Source organism: Cottoperca gobio, unplaced genomic scaffold (genome assembly GCF_900634415.1).
Source record: "Cottoperca gobio unplaced genomic scaffold, fCotGob3.1 fCotGob3_65arrow_ctg1, whole genome shotgun sequence".
In the NCBI taxonomy this organism is placed as follows: Eukaryota; Metazoa; Chordata; class Actinopteri; order Perciformes; family Bovichtidae; genus Cottoperca; species Cottoperca gobio.
The window spans coordinates 1-20000 of NW_021167061.1; the positions used below are offsets into that span (position 1 = coordinate 1).

At 35.5% G+C, this 20000-nt stretch overlaps 1 protein-coding gene across 4 annotated transcripts; it reads left to right on the forward strand.

Moving 5' to 3' along the window:
- The first annotated feature begins 2570 nt into the window (after positions 1–2570).
- Positions 2571–15771, forward strand: slc35a2 (solute carrier family 35 member 2). 4 transcript variants are annotated; one of them, XM_029428313.1, is made up of 6 exons: positions 2571–3227; positions 6585–6767; positions 7706–7857; positions 8295–8417; positions 8737–9336; positions 10447–11689. In XM_029428313.1, the coding sequence occupies exons 1-6, from the start codon at positions 3158–3160 to the stop codon at positions 10627–10629; spliced, it is 1311 nt and encodes a 436-aa protein (XP_029284173.1). In that variant the 5' UTR covers positions 2571–3157; the 3' UTR covers positions 10630–11689. The 4 variants fall into 4 exon arrangements, with proteins under 4 accessions (XP_029284173.1, XP_029284175.1, XP_029284176.1 ...); XM_029428315.1 differs by lacking the exon at positions 10447–11689 and adding an exon at positions 15649–15771 and having other exon boundaries at positions 2709–3227; positions 8737–9326; XM_029428316.1 differs by lacking the exon at positions 10447–11689 and adding an exon at positions 15649–15691 and having other exon boundaries at positions 2710–3227.
- The last annotated feature ends 4229 nt before the right edge of the window (positions 15772–20000 follow it).

Here is a 20000-nt window from a genome sequence, read left to right on the forward strand (position 1 = left end):
CGTCGCCCCTTTTCTTCCCAGAATGCCAGTCTCTGATTCGCTGGTGCCTGTCGTACCGTCCAGAGGAGCGTCCGACTCTGGAGGAGATCCTGTCCCACCCCTGGATGGAGGGAGGCGAGGAGGAAGGAGGAGACCTGCAGGAGGAGCACAGCTCTCTGCCCAACCAGTCCCTGTGACCCCCTGAGCGCACGTCGCTCTGCACGTCGCTCTGACTGTGGAGACGTTACGGACGGCAGGACACAGAATAAATCCTCACACTGGATTTTAAAGGAGCAGATCGGTGGCCGCTTCATGTTTTTAACCCTTTTAACTACAGTTTCAGGTAGACTCAAGTCCCATTCATAAACATTACAGGTGTTTTTAATTTTATTTATTCACTCATCGAAGGGTTAAAACATGAAGGAACACTACGAGGATCCACTTAGAGACAAAAGTATTTATTTTATGTCCTTTCTTGTTGTCTCCTCACGCTGCACTCAGCTGTTCTTATTATTATTATTTCTTTTGGTGTTTTATTTTTGCAGAATGACTTCCTGATAGATTATTTATTGAATTAAGTATTTATTTGGTTTTGAGGAAACGGACCTCTTTTTCTTTTCTTCATGTAGTTACATCCGCATCAGAGATTAAACGCCAGTAATTGAGTCGTTATTTAAAAGAAATTATATTTTTTTTATCTTCACCTTCAAGGGTAAATTAAAGCGTTACCGTCCAGTACAACTAGAGCGGAAGATGTTTTTCAGCTCCGAGGTCAAATGTATGTCTTAACAAAGACTAGAGACTAGAAAAGTCAATATTAATTTAATTTTGGGAAAGACATATTTATTTTTTGTTTCCTGTGCGACAGACCAATGAATGTGGTGACTGGAGCGTCCTGTTGATTGGATGTGAGGTCTGTAAATACTTGTGTATTATTGGCTGGTTTATGATCAAAGTGGCTCCTTGGTCACTTGTTTCTGTTTATTTACATTAAATAGGCATTTATGGATCGAAAGAAGATGGAAAAAAAAAAGATCCAATGTTTTGAATAAAACTATTTTTGTCACTTAACGTCGTGTCCTGACTGTTTGCTTCTCTGTGAAACTGCATTACCCACAATTCCTAGTGTTCACTACAAGAACGACAAAGGAAAACAGCAGTTTACATGAAATCTTTAATGAGCACAAACATCTGAACAGTGAAGGAATCAAGTCTTGTGTATATAAATATAAAGATAACCAGCAGGTGGCGCTGAACAGGTGAGGTGTTCTCAGCAGCCAATAGGATTCCTCCATGTTCAACCTGCAGGAGAACAAGGAAGCGATTGTAGTCAGCAGGATCAGAGAGGTCTCACTCTGACTCCTCACCGCACACTGTTCTTCTGTCACAGTCTATGGTTCTTATAGAGACTTTACACTTCACTCAGTTTATTCCTCTCATGTAGGAATTGTTGAACACATTTTAATTACAGAAATAAGATAAATAAAAGATAAGACTGTTATAAATACAATAAAACTGTTATAAATACAAAGCTAAAGTACAGGCTGTTATGGTTTGAATTGAGTTGAATCTGAATCCCCCGGTCATCACAGAGAGGAGTTGTACAGTCTTATGGCCAGGGGGACAAAAGAGTTGTTGAGCCTGTCTGTGGAGCAGGACGGGGACAGCGGTCTGTGGAGCAGGACGGGGACAGCGGTCTGTGGAGCAGGACGGAGACAGCGGTCTGTGGAGCAGGACGGGGACAGCGGTCTGTGGAGCAGGACGGGGACAGCGGTCTGTGGAGCAGGACGGGGACAGCGGTCTGTGGAGCAAGACGGAGACAGCGGTCTGTGGAGCAGGACGGGGACAGCGGTCTGTGGAGCAGGACGGGGACAGCGGTCTGTGGAGCAGGACGGAGACAGCGGTCTGTGGAGCAGGACGGAGACAGCGGTCTGTGGAGCAGGACGGGGACAGCGGTCTGTGGAGCAGGACGGGGACAGCGGTCTGTGGAGCAAGACGGAGACAGCGGTCTGTGGAGCAGGACGGGGACAGCGGTCTGTGGAGCAGGACGGGGACAGCGGTCTGTGGAGCAGGACGGGGACAGCGGTCTGTGGAGCAGGACTCTGCCCTTTCTTATGAAGAGTGTCCATATTTGCAGTCCAGTCCAGCTTGTCGTCCAGCTGCAGGCCCAGATATTTATAGGTCCTGACCACCTCCACGTCGACCCCCTCGATGGACACAGGTTGCAGGTGTGGCCTGATCCTTCGGAAGTCCACCACCTTGGTCTTGGTCTTGGAAGTGTTCAGCTGCAGATGGTTTGACTTGTCCTCCACCAGGCTCCTGTACTCCCCCTCTTGTCCATTCCCGACACAGCCGACGATCACAGAGTCATCTGAGTATTTCTGCATGTGGCAGAGCTCAGAGTCGTGCTGGAAGTCAGAGGTGTAGAGGGTGAACAAGACAGGGGAGAGTACTATGATATATTATGTTATATAATGTTATATTGTTATACATTATATTATGGGTGTACTCGTATCTCCTCCCATAGACTGTATACGTTACATATTTGTGACCTTCCTCACACTTACGTACTGTACACGTTTGTTCATTCCTCTGACTTCTCTGCACAATACTATCACTTTGTATGTTTTCACAGTAACATTTGTCATATTCTTATTGTATAATGTATATTTATGTTTATTTTTTGTAATATTTTTTTATATCTACCCTTATTTTACATTTTACTTTATTTTACTGTGTTTATGTTTGCACTATTATACACTTAAGTAAATTCCTTGTATGTGAAAACCGACTTGGCAATAAACCAGATTCTGATTCAGTGACATGGAAGCGTTTCTTCCTCAGAGTGATGCCTCCTGTCGGCCCGTCCTCTCTCCGCAGCTGTAGTTCCTTCACTTCCTGAACACCTCAGCTCCTCCACGAAGTGTTTTCATCCCGGTGGTCCCGGTGCTTCCTCCGCGGGCTTCTCTAACCTCCGCTCCGGCTTGATATCCATCTGACAGCCCGTCGGCCTCCCGCTTTAACCCGAACAACAACCCGGAGGACGGAGCTCCGGACCGGTTGGGTTTAAAACCGTGAGCCGTAGAGGGGGCTAGCTGTGAGGCTAGCATAGCGTTAGCCGAGCAGGCAGCGGGGTGAAGGCTCGGTCCGGACCGGACGGCGGGTAGAGGGAAGCGGCATGGCCGTGGGGAGCTACAGCCTGGCGGCGGGGGAGAAGGCAGCGAGCCAGGGTCAGAGTCAACGTGACGGTGAGTCCGGGGAGGGAGAACCAGGGGAGGGTTAACTCCACACGGCCCGCCCGAACTGGGGTCACTGGGTTGTTGAAATAATTTGTTAATATTTATTTAATTTGAATTAAATTTAAAATAATAAACAAAGTTTCTCCTGCAGTGTATCTGATGTAGCGTTAATGCTAGTTAGCTAACTAGCTAAACTAACTAAACTTGGCTGACTTAATTAGGGTTATTATTCAGAAAAGTTACATAATATGCTAATCAACTAATGTTGACATTATTAAACATCATCTCAGATGTTTAGTAAATAAAGATAATGTCGTAATCTTCATTTAAATTCACTAAATTGGCATGCTAGCTGAGCTGGAGGCTATGCTAACTTCATTGTTTACTAGTGTTAAACAGTTTTTTCTGCAGCTGACTGAGTCTTCAGTGACAGTTAATGTTGTTGCTGTGCCTTGTAGATCCTGGAGCTCCACAGCTTGTGCTAACACGCTGACAAACAGCCTTATTATTATTTATTATTATTATATTATGAATTAAACAGTCGGCTGCACATTTTTAACTTTCTTGAACACTGGCCCAATGGCTAGTTAATGTTCAGATTTCACAATGTTTTTTCGGCTGGTGGGTGACACCCTGGAGCTGGTGACGTGGAAGTTTGGTCTAGGTGGGGGTTTGTTTGTTCAGAAAACACACACACACACACACACACTCACACTCACACACACGTTCTTGTACTTGCAGAGACTCACTCACTTCTGCAGGTAACACACACCCTTTACTTCTACAAACAGACACACCCTCCTGGCTCTTGGGTAATTGTGTCTTCAGGTTTATCCTCATTCATTCTCTTTTGATGTTCTGAAGATTCTGTGTTTGTTATTGTATGAAGGAACATTCCCATTATTTACTGCAGTAATTACTAATACCACACTTTAAAAATACTCCCCTACAAGTAAAAGCCATTCATTCAAAACCTTACTTAAGTAGAATCACACAAGTATTATCATCAAAATGTATTTAAGCTATAAAAAATGTGAAAGTAGGCATTGTGCAGTAAAATATATATTTTTTTAATTTAGTTTTTAACCTGTTTATTTGTTTAAACAAAAAGACAATTACGCATCTTATGTAAGTATATTATGTACATTTGTTAGTACAAGGGATAATCGGTTCATGTTATTGAAATTAAAGTATTTGCATTGAATTGACTGTCAAATAGAATATATTCTCCTTTTCCCTAACTAAGTTTTTCATCACATCTTTCAGAGTTAAGTGGCTGCTGGGTTTTTCTGTTTCCAATTAAACAAAATCATCATCATGTAAGATTGGTTATTTAACAGTTTTACCATAACTGCTTCACTCAACACGGCCAGAACTGTAAAATATTTAAGTCAAATAATTAACAATCCTCGGGGGGTAGCAAATCATGTGTTATATTTTGAACTGTCAGTGTTTTACAATGTTTCTGGATTAATATTGCTGCTGCATTAATGTGTGTGTTACATGTTCCTGCTACATTAATGTGTGTGTTACATGTTCCTGTTACATTAATGTGTGTGTTACATGTTCCTGTTACATTAATGTGTGTGTTACATGTTCCTGTTACATGTTCATGTTACATTAATGTGTGTGTTACATGTTCCTGCTACATTAATGTGTGTGTTACATGTTCCTGCTGAATTAATGTGTGTGTTACGTGTTCATGTTACATTAATGTGTTTGTTACATGTTCCTGATACATTAATGTGTGTGTTACATGTTCCTGCTACATTAATGTGTGTGTTAATGTGTGTGTTGCATGTTCCTGCTACATTAATGTGTGTGTTGCATGTTCCTGCTACATTAATGTGTGTGTGTTACATGTTCCTGTTACATTAATGTGTGTGTTACATGTTCCTGTTACATTAATGTGTGTGTTACATGTTCCTGTTACATTAATGTGTGTGTTACATGTTCCTGTTACATTAATGTGTGTGTTACATGTTCCTGCTACATTAATGTGTGTGTTACATGTTCCTGTTACATTAATGTGTGTGTTACATGTTCCTGTTACATTAATGTGTGTGTTACATGTTCCTGCTACATTAATGTGTGTGTTACATGTTCCTGCTACATTAATGTGTGTGTTACATGTTCCTGTTACATTAATGTGTGTGTTACATGTTCCTGTTACATTAATGTGTGTGTTACATGTTCCTGTTACATTAATGTGTGTGTTACATGTTCCTGCTACATTAATGTGTGTGTTACATGTTCCTGTTACATTAATGTGTGTGTTGCATGTTCCTGTTACATTAATGTGTGTGTTACATGTTCCTGTTACATTAATGTGTGTGTTACATGTTCCTGTTACATTAATGTGTGTGTTACATGTTCCTGTTACATTAATGTGTGTGTTACATGTTCATGTTACATTAATGTGTGTGTTACATGTTCCTGTTACATTAATGTGTGTGTTACATGTTCCTGTTGCATTAATGTGTGTGTTACATGTTCCTGTTACATTAATGTGTGTGTTACATGTTCCTGTTACATTAATGTGTGTGTTACATGTTCCTGCTGCATTAATGTGTGTGTTACATGTTCCTGTTACATTAATGTGTGTGTTACATGTTCCTGTTACATTAATGTGTGTGTTACATGTTCCTGTTACATTAATGTGTGTGTTACATGTTCATGTTACATTAATGTGTGTGTTACATGTTCCTGTTACATTAATGTGTGTGTTACATGTTCCTGTTACATTAATGTGTGTGTTACATGTTCCTGTTACATTAATGTGTGTGTTACATGTTCCTGTTACATTAATGTGTGTGTTACATGTTCCTGTTACATTAATGTGTGTGTTACATGTTCCTGTTACATTAATGTGTGTGTTACATGTTCCTGTTACATTAATGTGTGTGTTACATGTTCCTGTTACATTAATGTGTGTGTTACATGTTCCTGTTACATTAATGATCCAGTGACACTTTTCAACTAGTCGAATATAATAACTTTATGTATTAAATCTCGCCTTTCCGAAAGTTACAAAGTGCTGTAAATATATAAACAAAGTAAACTTGATTTTTATGCTTTATGATCGTGTGTTTTTTAGTTTTCCTAAAATTAGATTTTTTTGAATTGCAACATATCTCCTTGCTTACATCCTTATATTGAATCCTAACCCTGTATTATGTTTTACGCCACATTCTTGCCAATGCACAGCCCTAAAATAAACAAGTAGAAACCAAAGTAAACACATTAAAGCATCAGGATCATCCGTTAAGTCTCTTAAGACGCTCAGTAGAAACAGACGGGCGGTGGGCAGATGGACTCTGAGGGTCTGGAGGTTTAATCCGTGTGTGTTTTTATGTTTCCCTGTAGTGAACAAGAGGTTGAAGTACATCAGCCTGGCGGTGCTGGTGGTCCAGAATGCATCGCTCATCCTCAGCATCCGATACGTCCGCACGTTACCGGGCGACCGCTTCTTCGCGACGTCGGCCGTCGTCATGGCAGAGATCCTGAAGGTCCTGACGTCTCTGCTCATCATCCTCCTGCAGAAGAGATGTGAGTGGAGCGCACGGCTGATTAAACCAGAACGCGTGTGTCTGAGATGTATCCTGGGTGTTCAGGATGTTTTAGATTTATAACGGGACGTTAAAATCACCTGAGCATGTAAACGCACAGACTCTCAGTCTATCATAATATAACTTAATGTTGATGACGGAGGACATCAGCCAGCTTCATAACTTATCATTTTAATTGTAAAATCTACTGTGGCACCAAATATAGTTTAGTCGAGACCATAAACAGCAGTTCAGGGTGGGCGGAGTCACGTATTGTTAGCGTGATAAACACACACGCTTTGGTTTTAGCACACACACACTTTGGTTTTAGCACACACACGTTCAATATATTTTTCTTTCTTAAGATATGTTCCCGTGGAGGTAGAATTATGTTTAGAGATGAATATCCCTTTTATTTTGGTTGTACCGTGATATCAATCATATCGCCCACTCGTAACGCCAGTTATCAATGTGGGCGGTGTATTTGAGCTGCGGCGGTGGAGACAGAATAAACATACAACACGCAATTATGTATTGTATTAATGCATCAATAATTATAATCCTATGATATGTTATTCTGCATAATGAGTACTTTTGGTACTTATTTTCATGCTAATTCATTTACTGAAGTAACATTTTGAATGCAGGACGTTTACTTATTATTATTATTATTATTATTATTATTATTATTATTACTATCATTACTTGTGAGTGAAAGATCAGAGCACTTCTTACACTTCAGGATTCTGCAGAAAATAATACTTTTATTTGTGAGTCTTTCACATTTTCTTTGTTTTTTATTGATTTTAATTTTCATGGTTTCTTTTTATTTAGTTTTAATGCTCATCGTTAGAAAAGTTATTTAAATGAGCTGAGAGTTAAACACACGCTGGAGTATATTAGAGAAGTTGCATTCACAGCCCGTCTCTCTCTCTGCAGTCAATGTGAAGGAGACGGCGTTCTTCTTGGTCGACTCCATCGTGTTTCAGTACAAAGACACTCTGAAACTGGCCGTTCCCTCCCTCATCTACACTCTGCAGAACAACCTGCAGTACATCGCCATCTCCAACCTGCCAGCTGCCACCTTCCAGGTCAGACTTGGCTTTTAATCCGTCTCTGAATACTGTCTGACTTCCTGTCTGACTTCCTGTCCGACTTCCTGTCTGAGGCTCTCGGCTCCAAGAAGACGTAAATCTTTAAAAACACAAATGCATAGTTTTTATAAGTCCTCAGTAATTTCCTAAAACCTTCTGCTCGCTGTAGATTTGATTTGAACAGGAGGAAATAGAGCTTTCGTTGGGGACTATTTTCAGCGGCGGATTAATCTACACTTGGTGTTCTGGTACAGTGTGTGTTCATGGTGAAGTGAGGATCACTGATGTGTTTTTAATTAACAATAATGGAGCTCGGAGGACGAACATCAGGCTGTGACACACACACACGCACACACACACACACACACACACACACACACACACACACACACACCATGTTGTCAGTGGATACACTCCGTCTCTCTCCCCCTCAGGTGACGTACCAGCTGAAGATCCTCACCACCGCTCTGTTCAGCGTGATGATGTTGAGGAAGTCTCTGTCCAGAGTTCAGTGGGTTTCTCTGCTGCTGCTGTTCGCCGGAGTCGCCGTCGTGCAGGTTCGTCCTGATGCGATGTCGTCTTTTGACTTTAGTTGCTGCAAGTGCAAAACGCTATTCTCTCCACGATGGATTTAATCTGACAACTTGTAAGATCGGAGTTCTTCTTCCGCTTCGGGATTCTGCAGCACATTTATTTAATGTTTATTTTCACAGTTGATCGTTTTTCTTTTTATTTAGTTTTAATGCTCGTCATTCGGAACATTATTGATGTTACCTGAAAGTTTAATATTTAATGAATATTATGAGTTTTGTGACGAGCATATTCAAACATTTTGTATTTCCTGATTTAATTGGTGCGTCTCTCGCTCCCTCTCAGGTGCAGCAGGAGGGGAAGAAGGAGGCGTCGGTGTCGGACAGCTCCAACCAGAACTACAGCGTTGGTTTGGTCGCTGTGGTGATCAGCTGCCTGTCGTCGGGGTTCGCCGGCGTGTACTTTGAGAAGATCCTGAAGGGGAGCTCGGCGTCCGTCTGGGTGAGGAACGTGCAGCTGGGGATCTTCGGCTCGGCGCTCGGCACGCTGGGACTCTGGTGGAACGACGGCGCCGCCGTGGCCGAGCGCGGCTTCCTGTTCGGCTACACCGACATGGTGTGGTGCGTCATCTTCAACCAGGCGTTCGGCGGGCTGCTGGTGGCCGTGGTGGTGAAGTACGCCGACAACATCCTGAAGGGCTTCGCCACGTCCTTCTCCATCATCGTCTCCACGGTAATGTCCATCTACCTGTTCGGCTTCCACGTGGACCTGCTCTTCACGGCGGGGGCGGGGCTCGTCATCGGCGCCGTCTACATGTACAGCCTCCCAAAAACGGCCGGCGGCTCTTCGTCGCCGAGCTCCTCCTCGTCTTCCTCGGTGTCTGCGGAGTCGTCGAGGACGAACGGAGGCGCCGAGATGGAGGCGTTTCTGCCAAAGTCAGTGCTGGTGAAGTGACTCTCTCTCTCTCTCTCTTTCCTGCGCTCTGCAAAGCTCCCTCGCCCTCTGACGCTCTCCTCACGACCTGCTCAGCTTTTACATACCTCACAACCCCCCCCCCCCCCCCCCCCCGACCTGCTCTGGACTTCAGGACATCCTGCTGCGGTTTAATAGTCAGATGTGAAGGAGAGTTCACTGCACTTTAATATTATTTATTATATTTATTATTTAAACCGTGCGAAACACAATCGCACCTTCAGCGTTCAAAGAGTGAATTTAATTTATGTAGCAGTTTAAAATCTCTTCACGCTTCATATAAAAGAAAAACAATCGCAGTGCAACGTTAACAACTAAATTACACCAAAGAAGAATTTAATAAGAAGAGCTTAAATAAATAAATTAGAGTGCACGTGCGTCGCTTTAGATGTTGCTGCTGCAAGGAATTGTGGGACAGCACTTGGTAAAGGAAGGTCCAGTGTTCCCTTTGCTAGAGGAGACCAGAAAGGAAGCATTGAGGCTCCTTTCCTTCACAGTTAGAGGATTCTAACGGCTCATATCACGGCCGACACTTCAGGGTCATTTCACTCCGTCAGGAACCTTCCTGAAGGAAAGAGACTATTGGACCGCAGCCTGTTGATCTCCTGACCTCCTGATCTCCCCCTCTCCCATGTGTCATGACTTCCTCCTGATCTCCTCCTCTCCCATGTGTCATGACTTCCTCCTGACCTCCCCCTCTCCCATGTGTCATGACTTCCTCCTGACCTCTTTCCTCCCTCTACCTCCTGCTTACCGTCTCCAAACCTTGCGTTGACCTCCTCTCCCTCTGAAGACTGAAGAGGAGAATACTCTTTATTTTCCTCCTGCTTTTAAAAAAAACACTTCTCTACTTTCTGTTTCCGGCTCTCCAACAAAGACCTCCTCGCCTCCTTGTTCTCCCTCCCCGTGATGAAAAGGAGAACAGAGGAGTGGATGACCTGAAAACATTTGGTTTGTGATGCAGAGGAGAGCCGAGACTCGCTTTACTGCTTCCCGGCTGTAACTGAAGCTCCTCGATGAGGAGGACCTGCTGCTCTGCTCCCCAAACACTAACCTGTCCTCTCTCCTCCCCCTCCACCTCAGAGCGCAGGGAGACGTCGCATCTCCTCCCCCTGCCGTACCCATCCCAGACTAACTGCTCCAGGAGGAGGAGGAGGAGGAGGAGGAGGAAGGAGCTGCAGCGTCTCAGAATCCCTGACCACCTGTCTGTCTGTCTGTTTCCTGTCTCGCCCTCTCTGCCTTAAAACTCTTTACTTTACTAACTGACGGAAAGAGGAAACGCCTTACGCTGATTATTGATGAATGTTGTTGAGAATCTGCAGTTTGATCGTCTGTTTTCACGGAGCAGCTTTAGGATTATTTTCATTATCACTTGATCTCTGAATCTTTTATTTTGATTAACAAGTGGAAAATATTAGTTTATTACTTTCACTGACATATTAATGACATTTCTGAAAATACTCCAGAAGGAATAAAAGTGTAGACGATTCACTCAACGGAAGATTCATCCAGATACAAACGTTTAGTTTTCTGACCAACAGCAGAACAAAGAAACCAGAGGATGAATCATAAAGACTTTATTATTACTTATTATCATCCTCTGAAGAATGAAACTCTTGAAGAGTCCAAACTGTTTGAATTGATGTTGAGCTGCTCAGTGAAAACATGTCGCAGCTCAAACGTCGTTTCCTGTCTGCGTCCACGTTGAGACGTTTGTGTTCGGTGCCTTTTCTCCTCATCTGTACAGAAGCCATACGATTGTGTCGGTGTAACGTTCGTGTACAGTTGGAACTACGAACTCTGCAGCTTCATACAGAAACACACGGGAGCGTTTTCTTTATTCTGGTTTGAGGGACACAAGCGGAGCTGAGAGGGGACTGCTCGTTGATCGGAGCACCTTTTATATCAATGAATGAATCATAATAATGTTTGACCGGCTGCAGGCGTCTTGTTGAAGAAGACGTCCTGCAGAGGCGTCCTGAATGTTTTTCTGTCGGTGCGAGTCGCGTTCGTCCGTCGAGCTGCTTCCTGTTTACGTTGATGTTTCACTTTGGGAGGAAAGTCTTTGTTGTTTTTGTCTCCAGATCACTGCAGGAGGTGATGAGCAGCCGACAGCCAGAGTCTGTTTGTAATCTGCCACGTTAGAGGGAGGAAGCACCCCAACAACATGTAGTCAACAACGTCATTAATGTTTCTAAAGCGCATTATAACCTGACATGATGGGCCCTGAAGGCAGCACCTACATTATTACCTGATCTGCTGATTAAGGGTTTAGTACGACGCAGTATTCAGGCCATTGTAGGTCAATATTTATATTTAAATATATTTAAATACAGATATTTAAATATATATTTATATTTAAATATATATATTTATATTTAAATATAAATATATATTTATATTTAAGTATTTATATTTAAATATATTTATATTTAAATACATGTATTTAAATATATATTTAAATATATATATTTATATTTAAATATTAATATTTAAATATATTTATATTTAAATATATATATTTTAATATATATTTAAATATAAATATATATATTTAAATATATTTAAATATATATATTTATATTTAAATATTAATATTTAAATATATTTATATTTAAATATATATATTTAAATATAAATATATATATTTAAATATATTTATATTTATATATATTTAAATATTTATATTTAAATGAATTTCCGAGATTAAAGTCGTGTTTTTTTTTGTCAATGAACCACATGGCTTCACTTTGCGATGTTGACCTCATCACTCATTTGTTCTTGTCTTTGTCTTGTAATGTACGACTTTAATCTTGGAAATTCAATTGATTTGAACCTGATTCGGCCCTGAAACACCTTGTAGTCTATAGATGAGCAGAAATGAGTGAGTAACAGTTTCTCATGGTCCAAAGTCTCCGACTGACCGTCAAAATGCTTTATGCTTGAAAACAAAGATTATTAAAATAGTTACAGATTTATTTCTCTGTTGCAGCAGCGTTATCTGCGTTTACTTTCAGAGGAACTCAGAAACTAAGTTGTTTATCAAACTGAAGTTTATTCCTAAATAATTACATTTTCTGTAGAAAACGGCGTCACGGCGGCGAAGAGTTGGCGCTTCGTGTTCTTCAGATCCTGCAGGTCGACGTGGAGATGAAATAAAATACTAAATTATGGGTTTCTTTTCTCCCAAAGTACAAAAGATATCTAGTTCTTCAGTTTGTTCCTCGGATCAAAAGAGAACAAAGACTTTATTTTACATTTTGTTATTTTCTGTTTTTGTAAAAAAGAAAACAGTTTCTGTCTTTTGGGGAACTTTAAAAACTATATATTAATATATGAGTTGTTTTTATTTAATGTGGGAATGAAAGGATGATCGGTTGATTTATTTCGGGGATGTGGTGAAAGATGAGGAAGAGGAAACGCGGCAGGTCGCTCCGCCTCTTTGTGACGGCCAATCAGAGCTGCAGCTCAATTAGAGATAATTACCTCGTCGTAAACAAAGTCTGACTTTGATATCTTGTTTGTTTTTTGTTTTTCTGGTCAGAAATTAGGTTTAGTGCGGACATTTTTATATTATTTTCCTGTTATCTGGATCGTAAGTTAATTCTCATCAATAACAACCTGATAAATCCTGTTTTTGCGAGAGTTAATGAAATAATTCCCGAGATAATGAGATAAATATCCTGAGAAAAAATGTCTAAAATGTTACCCGGTTGTTCACGCTTGAAGAAAATAATGTATTTTTATCCTGAGAAAACCAGAAAACAGCGTCTGACACGATAAATCTCAAGATATCGGGGGAATTATATCGAAATGATTATAACGAGAAGATTATCTCGTTATCTCAGGAGACAGTACTTTTTGTTTTCTCGTGAAAGCAACATAATTATTATCAAATGTGCTCCAAAGAAATGAGTAATTACATATATTATATATATATATAATATAATATTATATATATATATATATATATATATATATATATATATATATATATATATATATATATATATATATATATATATATATATATATATATATATAATTATATAATTACATATTTCTCTCATTATTGTGAGAACACAACGTGAAATAATGAACATCTCTCGATAACAGGAAGAACGTCGGTTCATCTGCTCAGCGAAACATTTAAACTGAATATTAAGATTTAACCGATACATTTATTTTTAATTTCTTATCCTTCAGTTTAATTAAATTAAATGTTTTATAAGTTGCACGGAGATTTAAGGTTTTTTTTTCATCTATTGAGAAATTTAAAACAGAATTTATTTTTTATTTGTTTTTGTGCCAAACTTTACAAATCATTTTAATTTTCAGGACTCGCCGTCTGCAGCGCCACCTGCTGGCAGTTTAACAAACATCCTGTAACATTTACTGCAAACAAATCCTGCAGAAATCTTTCTTATTTTTACTTTCTAAACTTCCTCTGGACGTTTTGTTTGTGTGGAATCTGAAGGATCACGGATCTGTTAGTTTGCACTTGATTGTTGACTTGTACCAATGCCTCTGAATCTGTAAATACTTCTTTTGGTAAAGTTTTATATAAACGAGGACATGGACTCAAAGACTCTGGAGTTTGTCTTAATTTGTAGGTAAATTATAGTAAATATATCGCAGGATGTTTCCCTGTAATTCACATTTAGTTTGTTTCTGTATTTTATGTTCTGCACCTTCGTCAGTGTTGGGAAATAAATCTGGAAATATTTAAGAATAAAGTAAAATAATTTAATTTCATCAGGAAGACTTCTCTTCATTTTGAGATAAATATATAATAATAATAATAATAATAATAATAATAATAATATATAATATATCCAGACAGATGTAAATGTATATTTAATTATCTTAATATTTAGAGGAAACTAAACTTTTCTCAAACTGCAGTCGGTGGAAACGTTTAAGTGAGAAGGACGTGCACGTCTTAAATCTTGATTTACTTTGTCGGATTTCAAAATATTCTACAAAAGAAAGTTAGACCACAAGATTTTACTCTTTTTAAAGTAAACCAGGGAAGAAAAGTTTGTGTCTGTTTTGCTCGAATACTCCAGGAGGTTAAAATGTACGTACAACGTACAGCGGGGGAATATTCTGAATATAGTGTTTAAAATACGTCCAATCAAAAGTTTTCTTTTGAAAATGTCCAGAGAGCTGGAGGCTATAGAGCTGCTGTTGTGAGAGATTAAAAACTAAAAATGTTTATATATTTATTTACTTTTTATTGACTCATTTAGTCCACACATGTCGTTTGTTCAAACTCATACATTATAAATAAAGAAAACAAAGAACATGCCTTAACATATGTCTTGAAGCTTAAAGCAAAAACAAAACAGACAAAATAATAATTATATTAATAAGTTGAAAATAAAATAAAATCATAAATAATATCATAAAATAGATTATAGAAAACCTTTTGTCCAAAAACTACATCTCCCATAATGCAGCTGGATAGAGTCTTAATCAGCCTTCCTGTTAATGTTAATCATCTCTCACCTCACATGTTTCATATGGAATAATAATAATAATAATAATAATAATAATAATATAACTTATTATATAAAAACATTATTTTTAAGAATTATTTCTTTAATACTATTTTTCCTTTCCATTGCACATTTTTATACTTTTTATACAATTAAAATGTATAAATAAAAACAATAACAAATATGAGGTAGTGCAAAGTAATATATATTTTCAATATGATATATTTTATTTTTTAATACGATAGTCTATCTTTGCGGTAAACAATATTCCATTTTCTTTTATGTGATCTCTGACTAAAAATATACTTTTTAATTATATTTATTTAGTTTTGGTGTATTTGACATTTCGTGTCCTTGTCACCTGTTACAGACGCAAGTCAGCTGATTTTATTTCTTTATGGTAAATTAATACCCAGAATATTTTCAAAGTACAGAGTTAAAAGGTTTCTGCATATACTGATATATTAAAAATATAAAATAAATAAAGAATGACATTTCTGTATTTTTATCAACAGCTGTATTGAGCTTTACGTTATTTTGACTTCCTTGACGACAAAACAATTAAAGTTTTAAACTGTTTATTACTAATCTTTTAATTTTATTGGCTACATTTCATGTTCATTAATGGAAATTAAAAGATAAATTACAGATTTCACAAGCAAAAATATGAATATATGAAAACGTGTGTTTGAATTGTACAACAAGCGCTCAGTTTGTGACAAGATTGTATTTTAATTCAATTTGTTCCTTTATGTCGTTTCTTCTTCTCTGCTTGTATCTGCAGGTGTGAAGGAAAACAGAAAGGATCCTGAGAGACGGCGCCGCCATCCTCCCTGCTGATGGTTATTATTATTATACTGCAGTATAATAATAATAATAATAATAATAATAATAATACAGTATTATAATTATTATACTGCAGTATAATAATAATAATAATAATAATACAGTATAATAATAATACTGCAGTATAATAATAATAATACTGTATTATTATTATTATTATTATTATTATTACTATTATACTGCAGTATTATAATAATAATACAGTATTATTATTATTATACTGCAGTATAATAATAATAATAATAATACAGTATAATAATAATACTGCAGTATAATAATAATACAGTATTATTTAATAATAATAATGCAGTGTAATTATTATTACTATAATATATATATATATATATATATATATAATAATACTGCATTATTATTATTAAATAATACTGTATTATTATATAATAATACTGTATTATTTTTATTATTATTATACTGCAGTATTATAATAATGCAGTGTAATTATTATTACTATAATATATATATATATAATACTGCAGTATTATTATATAATAATACTGCAGTATATATATATATATATATATATATATATTATAGTAATAATAATTACACTGCATTATTATACTGCAGTATTATTATTATTAAATAATAATACTGCAGTATTATATATATATATTATAGTAATAATAATTACACTGCATTATTATAATACTGCAGTATTTTTATATAATAATAATACTGCAGTATTATAATTATTATACTGCAGTATTATAATTATTATACTGCAGTATTATTATGGTACTGTACTGTGTTACAGGTTCTTAAACACGAGCAGCCGTTATTGTTAATTAACTAACCGTTAAAATATCTCAGTAACATTATCTTTAAATAATCATCAGACAACAATATAATTCTCCAGTTATCCTGAATAATCATTCACATAAATAGATTGTTTGGAAATATTGTCAGCACACACGGGAGATTTAATATCTATATTTATATTTCTTGACATAAAGGTATATTTATATTTTTTAATAAAATGAGGTACTTATTCTGAAATAACTAAAATCAATATTTGTATCACGTCAGTATTTAAAATAGTGAGATTAAGTATTTTGTTACTTTAAGAAAACTTATTTTTCTAGTTATCTACTTCAAAATTATTTTATCTGAAAAACAATTTATTTAACTTCTCAAGATTCTCAACATAACCTGTTTTATAATAATATATATTATAATATATATTATAATATATATTATTATAATATATATTATAATATATATTATAATATATATTATTATAATATATATTATAATATATATTATAATATATATTATAATAATATATATTATTATAATATATATTATTATAATATATATTATTATAATAATATATATTATAATAATATATATTATAATATATATTCTAACTGAGGCTGCTCTCATAATAACACATTTATAGTTATTTAATAATTCTGTGAAGCTGTCAGGTGACTAGTATGAGACAGTAAATCAAACATATGACACAAATCAAAATTAAAGATTTAAAACGTAAGAATCGTGATTTACTGATAAATATTTAAATATGTGGAATATCCATCATTTCAAAATAAAGGTCATATTTCTTATTCCAAATTGTACGTTAACATTTTAAAGGAAAATATTCAACAACAGTTTTTCAGAACGTTTCTTAAACTAAACGATGAAATACTACGTTACTACGTGAGATTTGCTATGAAATTATGACAAAAACCAAAATCAAAATACGAAATATAAATCATGTGATCGTTAGTGGAAATTGCACGACTTAAATTTCTTAAATGTTTCTTCAATTTGTCAAAGATTTAGACTTAGTATCTTTATTTTATTTTTATTTATTTTATGTATACAGAAGTCATCTGTCATTTCAAAATAAAAGTTTTTATTGATTATAAACATTTAGGAAAGAAATCCTTCAAACTCGTCAATCCAGATTGTAATTTATATTTAATCAAATTAAAATAAGGAGATTTTGTGATGAAAATTATAATTTAAACCAATATTTCTGATTTACTTCATAAAAGTTATGAGATTTACTTTGTGAACATTTAAGTATTTCATCGTCTTGATTTATTTTGTATCTTTATTTTATTGCATTTGTTTTTTCTTTTACACTTTATTTACTTTTTCTTGTTTGTTTAAAAAAACATTTTTGAACTGAAGATGTGAAACAGTGGCCTTAACTTTTAAAGCTTTCCAGTTTTAAATATGAAAACGCATTTTTCCTCTTAAACAACGTATTGTTTTAATATTCAGTTCGTTAATAAAGCTTCATTTTGTTAAAGTATTTATCTTAAAACTGCACATTTTCTCATAAGAAACATTAAAGTTTGTGAAATAGTTTTGCTTTTTTAAGAAAAACATCACTGTGAGATTAAACTTCTTAAAAACTCAAAGTGTTTAAGAAGTTTCCACGTTCACTTTAAATCTGTTAATTAGTGTTATTACTTTAAGTTTCCACGTTCGTTTAAGTGCCTGAAAGAAAAGCGTGAAGTTTTTAACCAAAAGTAATTTTTCATTTGAGAGAAATTAAAAATCTGCTAAAACTTGTTTGTGATTTTTATTCTGTAACTTTATTAAATCTGTTAATTAGTGTTATTGTTATTGTTAAGTGTTATTGTGTCCTGATTTATAAACTGCTCTGAGATCAGATATCATTCACATGTTTTATGATTTCACTCCCAACATTTCATTTCTCATCTTTAAATTAAAAGAAAGACTTTTATATTGTTTCTTCCTTTTTTTGTTGCCGTTATTGTTTTTTCTGCTTTTTGTTGTCTTTTCTAAATGATATAAACTTTTAATTTTATTTGATTGTTTAGTTTATTTCTTTATTTCTTTATTTGTTCTTGTTTGTTTTTCTCCTTTAGTCGACGGGAGGTTCGTTGTAAAAGCCTCTTTGCCTCTTCTTTTCCTGAGATGATTTCTATGCGTGCACAAATAAAAAGAATAGATTTAATTTGCTGAGTTCACAGTTCATCTTTTCATCATGAAGCTTTTTTATTTTGTTTTATTTTCTCAGTGTGACGAACAGGTGGCGACGCTGATTAGACACAAACAAGACGTATGAAACAGACGTTATGATTTTAATATTATACAGAAGTATTTGTGCATCTTTGTGCATCTTTGTGCATCTTTGTGTGAATGTGTCAGTTTCCCCTCTGGAGATCAATAAAGGTTATAAATGAATAACTGACCAGAGAAATGTGCAGGTATGTTGAAGGAGGAGAGATCAATAAATGAATAAGTAAGAAAACAAATATATAAATAATAGTAATAATACTAATAATGTGGATAAATATTAATACTTAAATAAATAATGAAAAGGAGAGAAAAGTATATATAAATATATATAATTATAATACATATATATTATATAGTATATATATATATATATTATATATATATACTATAAATATAATATATATATATATTATATAGTATATATATATTATATATATACTATAAATATATGTATATACTATAAATATAATATATATATATTATATAGTATAATATATATATATTAATAATCTATAACTATCCTCTCTCTCTCCTCTCCCTCTACTCCTCTCTCTCTCTTCTCTATCTCCTCCCTCTACCTCTCTCTCTCTGTTTCTATCGTCACTCCTATGTACCCCCTTCGTCTCTTTGTCTCCGTCTCTATTTCTTATTCTTATCTATCCTCTCTCCTATCTCTACTCTATCTAAATATTAGTATTATATTTATTATATATATTATATAATATGTATTATATTTATAAATATAATATATATAATGTATAACACATATATGTATATAATATATATGTATATATTCATACTGACAATAATAATAATAATAATAATAATAATAATAATAATAATAATAATAATAATAATAATAATAATAATAATAATAGCAAGCTTTATAATGTTAAAACAATGACATAAAATCAGACATTTTAAAAAACAAAAGCAAATAATATATTTTGTTAAGTAATGGAAAGTTTTTGCAGGGTTCAGTGCAGCCCGGGCATCTTTTAAAATCCTGTTTATTCTTTTTAATGAATTTACTGAAGTTGTTTGGGGTAATGCTGGGTGTAGTTCGATGGTGGCACCACCAGGGGGAGACAGCGACTGGTTTCATCCTGAAGAGCTCAAAGAAGAAAAGGAAGCAGCCTGCAGGTGAACATGACAGAAACATTCACTTCCAAATCTAATCAAGCCAAGAACAAGTAGAATATAAATATAAAGCTTTGGACAGATATGACTGTAAATGTTAATATTACCATTACTGGAAAACTGAAGAGA

What these genes read in the sequence shown, in the direction of transcription:
- slc35a2 (XM_029428313.1), top strand. Translation starts at nt 3,158, where the DNA reads ATGGCCGTGGGGAGCTACAGCCTGGCGGCGGGGGAGAAGGCAGCGAGC. An exon ending in GGGTCAGAGTCAACGTGACG is followed by an intron (nt 3,228 to 6,584) that starts GTGAGTCCGGGG and finishes GTTTCCCTGTAG; the next exon opens with TGAACAAGAGGTTGAAGTAC. An exon ending in TTCTGCCAAAGTCAGTGCTG is followed by an intron (nt 9,337 to 10,446) that starts GTGAAGTGACTC and finishes CCTCCACCTCAG; the next exon opens with AGCGCAGGGAGACGTCGCAT.